We start from the raw sequence: 3,293 nt of genomic DNA, 5'->3' as shown, positions 1-3,293 counted from the left end.
CCCCAATGTAATTAAAATGTAGCACACTTAATCAAAGTTTTTGCTACTAATCATGCTCTTTTTGCTTACTTTCGATGCTCATCTTCACTTCTCTCTATCTTTTGTTTCTTATTGCTAATACCACTATGAATAAAAACAGAATCCATATACATTAATTGTGGGATTATATTTCAAGCAATTTCATTAGACCATTAAATGTTGAAACATGTACCTCTTCTCTAATTCTCTCTGTCTCTTCTTAAACATTGTCTTTTTATAATTCAGGGTACATAAAAGGCAGAGTGTCTTCCCATCAACCTATACAGAAATAATAATTTATAATAATACAATTCAAAATACACTATATATCACTCACTTTCTTTTTTGATTCATCTGATTTTACAAATGAACAGCATAGTTTACATGCGTCACATTTTATTGGAGGGCATATTTCTTTCGTGAATGAGTACATCTAAAACGGTAATATAAATTGAGCGAATCATGAGAAATATTTTGATTATCTAACCTGGTGCATGTATCTCCTTTAAAAGCTGTGAGTAGATTACAAATGGAGCAGTTCTTTGGCTACAGTTCATCGAATGAGCAGGACTGACACATAAAGTGTACTTACCTTCCCATATTGTCTGTGCTCTTTACTACACTGCTCACATACTGACTCATGTGCAGTTGAACTAAGTTTATAAATAATAATAATAATGGTAACAATAATAGCTCCAGCAAATCAACTACCATAATATCAAGAGTGGATACTCTTGATAATATTTAATTACATTTTAAAGGTTGTGTTATACATGCATTCTGGGTACATGTACATCTTTTCTGTTTTAAAGATTTGCCCTTTTATTCAAGTAAGCTATCCACACACTTCTCTTACATGACAACTTATTCTAACTGATGGAAATCCAACTGGCAGAATTTACACTATTTAAATGGAGAAAAAGAAAAATGCCCCTCGTCAGCATGTCTGCAGACTTTTATTGCAATGGCACAAACAGAAATAGTTGCTGGAGGTGTTTACAATTGTTCATGTTCTCCTGGTAACACACAAAAAGTTCCTTCATTTGTTGGAAAAGATTATTATTGTGAAGGTGGAAGTGCTGATCCACTCTGGGATGGTAAGGACTGTTTACCCATAGAAAAACGATTGTTGTTCATCACCATACTTACCATGGTTCTACAGGCAGTACAATACTAGCACTACTGATTATATTGAGCTGAGGGTATGCTGTGACCAGGACACTAATGATGAAGATGTTCCTGTTAGTTTATATGAAATTTACATAAAATAACAATAGAGGCTAAGCTGCTTTAAAAATGGGATTTTATACTTCCGCTACCATTCTTTTGCAAGCTGATTTTATATTTTAAATATTTTTGCCAGCTGTTCATTTTTTATTTTGCTGCTTTTATTATTATTTTGCTGCTTTTATGATTTTTTAATATTTTGCTAGTGGTTGAATGACCTCGCAAAAATTTTATACCAATCTACTACGTAGGCGTCATTAACGCCTTTTGTTACTTGGGCGTGGGATATTTTGGTTATGGCTCGGGTTATGGAAGCTAGAAAGGGCCAGACACAGCCTCAGGAGTCTATCTTGGCTCAAGATGATGAACAACTTAATGATAGATCAAGATGTACTCCATCTCTGGGTAAAATTAGCATAGCAATAGGAATATTAGCTGTACCCATTGCTTTATTGGCTGGGATAATCAGAGTAGGTGGTGACATACAAGACCTATCTGTTGATCTTGTTAAGATTAACACTCTCTTACAAACAAAAGTTGATGAGATAAGTATGGCTCTCAAGAAACAAAGCAAACAAATTGACCAGTTAACTCTCCAATTGAAGAATGCAATTGATCATATTTCAAGCGTCACTGAAAACACTGCCAGTGGTAACAGCACCGGCATGCAGATTTTGGAGGCAACTAAAAATTCAAGTAATACGCTAGCAAACATAACCGAGGGTTTATGTAACATTGGAAATATCAGTAATTCTACCAACAAAGTTGTTGATGATATATTAGGAGTAGCTACTGAACTGCAAAACCAAACTACAGTGTTATCATCTTTCCAGCCAATATCTTGTAAAGACATTAAGAGGTTACATCCCAACAGTCAAACAGGCTACTATTATATCAATTGTCAAACTGTTTACTGTAACATGGACCAGCTTTGTGGTTCAGGAGGAGGATGGAAAAGACTAGCATATCTGGATATGTCTGATCCTACACATAAGTGTCCATCTGGGTTCAGGCCATATCAAGTTGGTGGTAAAAGAGTCTGTGGGGGACTTGGGGATGGCTGCACATCAGCTTTTTTTTTTACTAATGGCATCAGCTATTCACAGATTTGTGGTCGTGTAGAAGGATATCCAAGGAATAGTCCTGATGTTTTTTACAGATATCATCATAAACCTGGCAATATTGATACTCCTTATGTTGATGGTGTCAGTATTACGCATGGATCCCCTCGTCAACATGTCTGGACTTTTGCTGCATCATATCGGAAAGAAGGCCAATCTCCTTGTCCATGTTCTCCTGGTAGCTCACAAAAAGTTCCTTCCTTTGTTGGCAACAATTATTATTGTGAAAGTGGAGTTGCTGATCCACTCTGGGATGGTCAGGACTGTTTACCCACAGAAACCAACTGTTGCTCATCAACATACTTACCATGGTTCTACAGGAAATTTGACACAGCCACTACTGATTATATTGAGCTGAGGGTGTGCTGTGACCAGGTCATTGATGATGAAGATGTTCCTGTTGGTTTATATGAAATTTACATAAAATGAAAATAGAGAAATACATCGGTTTTTCTGCTTTTTTATTATTGTGTTTCAATGACAAAAAAACTTTTATTTTGTAGCGTGTGAATTTTATAGTTACATTATTCTAACTTATATTATTTACTTTATATTTTGCTGTTTTTTTATTAAGATTTGAATGACATCACAAGAAAGTTTATATATTTATACACTGCACATTATTTCACAGCATTATGCATCTTATCACTAATTCACAATTACAATGCAGTGATAAGAATTAATCATAAACTGTGGAAGGAATTTTACAGGATCAGTATCGGATATTCAGGGATCTCTTTCAAATTAAAAAAGTATTATTAATTATTTATCACTAGCAATAACAAAGTATTGTTAATAATTTATCTCCCAAGGTAAAAAAATAAAATAAATAATAATAATAATAACTAAATTATGGCCAGCATTGAATGTGAATGCATGTTAGTAAGGCAGTCTGAGTGAGTGTCAGGAGGGATGAGGGGGAGAGTA

General features: G+C 34.6%; 1 protein-coding gene across 1 annotated transcript in view; it reads right to left on the bottom strand.

Moving 5' to 3' along the window:
- LOC100641083 (protein FAM76B-like) overlaps positions 1 to 3,293 on the bottom strand; it is an 11,924-nt gene that overhangs the window by 6,696 nt on the left and 1,935 nt on the right. Inside the window, exons 6-7 of the mRNA XM_019995871.1 lie at positions 212 to 297; positions 70 to 123 (exon numbers count right to left, since the gene is read on the bottom strand). Of these exons, the coding sequence (XP_019851430.1) occupies positions 70 to 123; positions 212 to 297 (140 nt within the window). The remainder of the gene's footprint in view (positions 1 to 69; positions 124 to 211; positions 298 to 3,293) is intronic.

This window comes from Amphimedon queenslandica, unplaced genomic scaffold, assembly GCF_000090795.2.
Source record: "Amphimedon queenslandica unplaced genomic scaffold, v1.1 AMPQUscaffold_13429, whole genome shotgun sequence".
Lineage (NCBI taxonomy): Eukaryota > Metazoa > Porifera > Demospongiae > Haplosclerida > Niphatidae > Amphimedon > Amphimedon queenslandica.
This window is presented reverse-complemented; position numbering and strand designations above follow the sequence as displayed.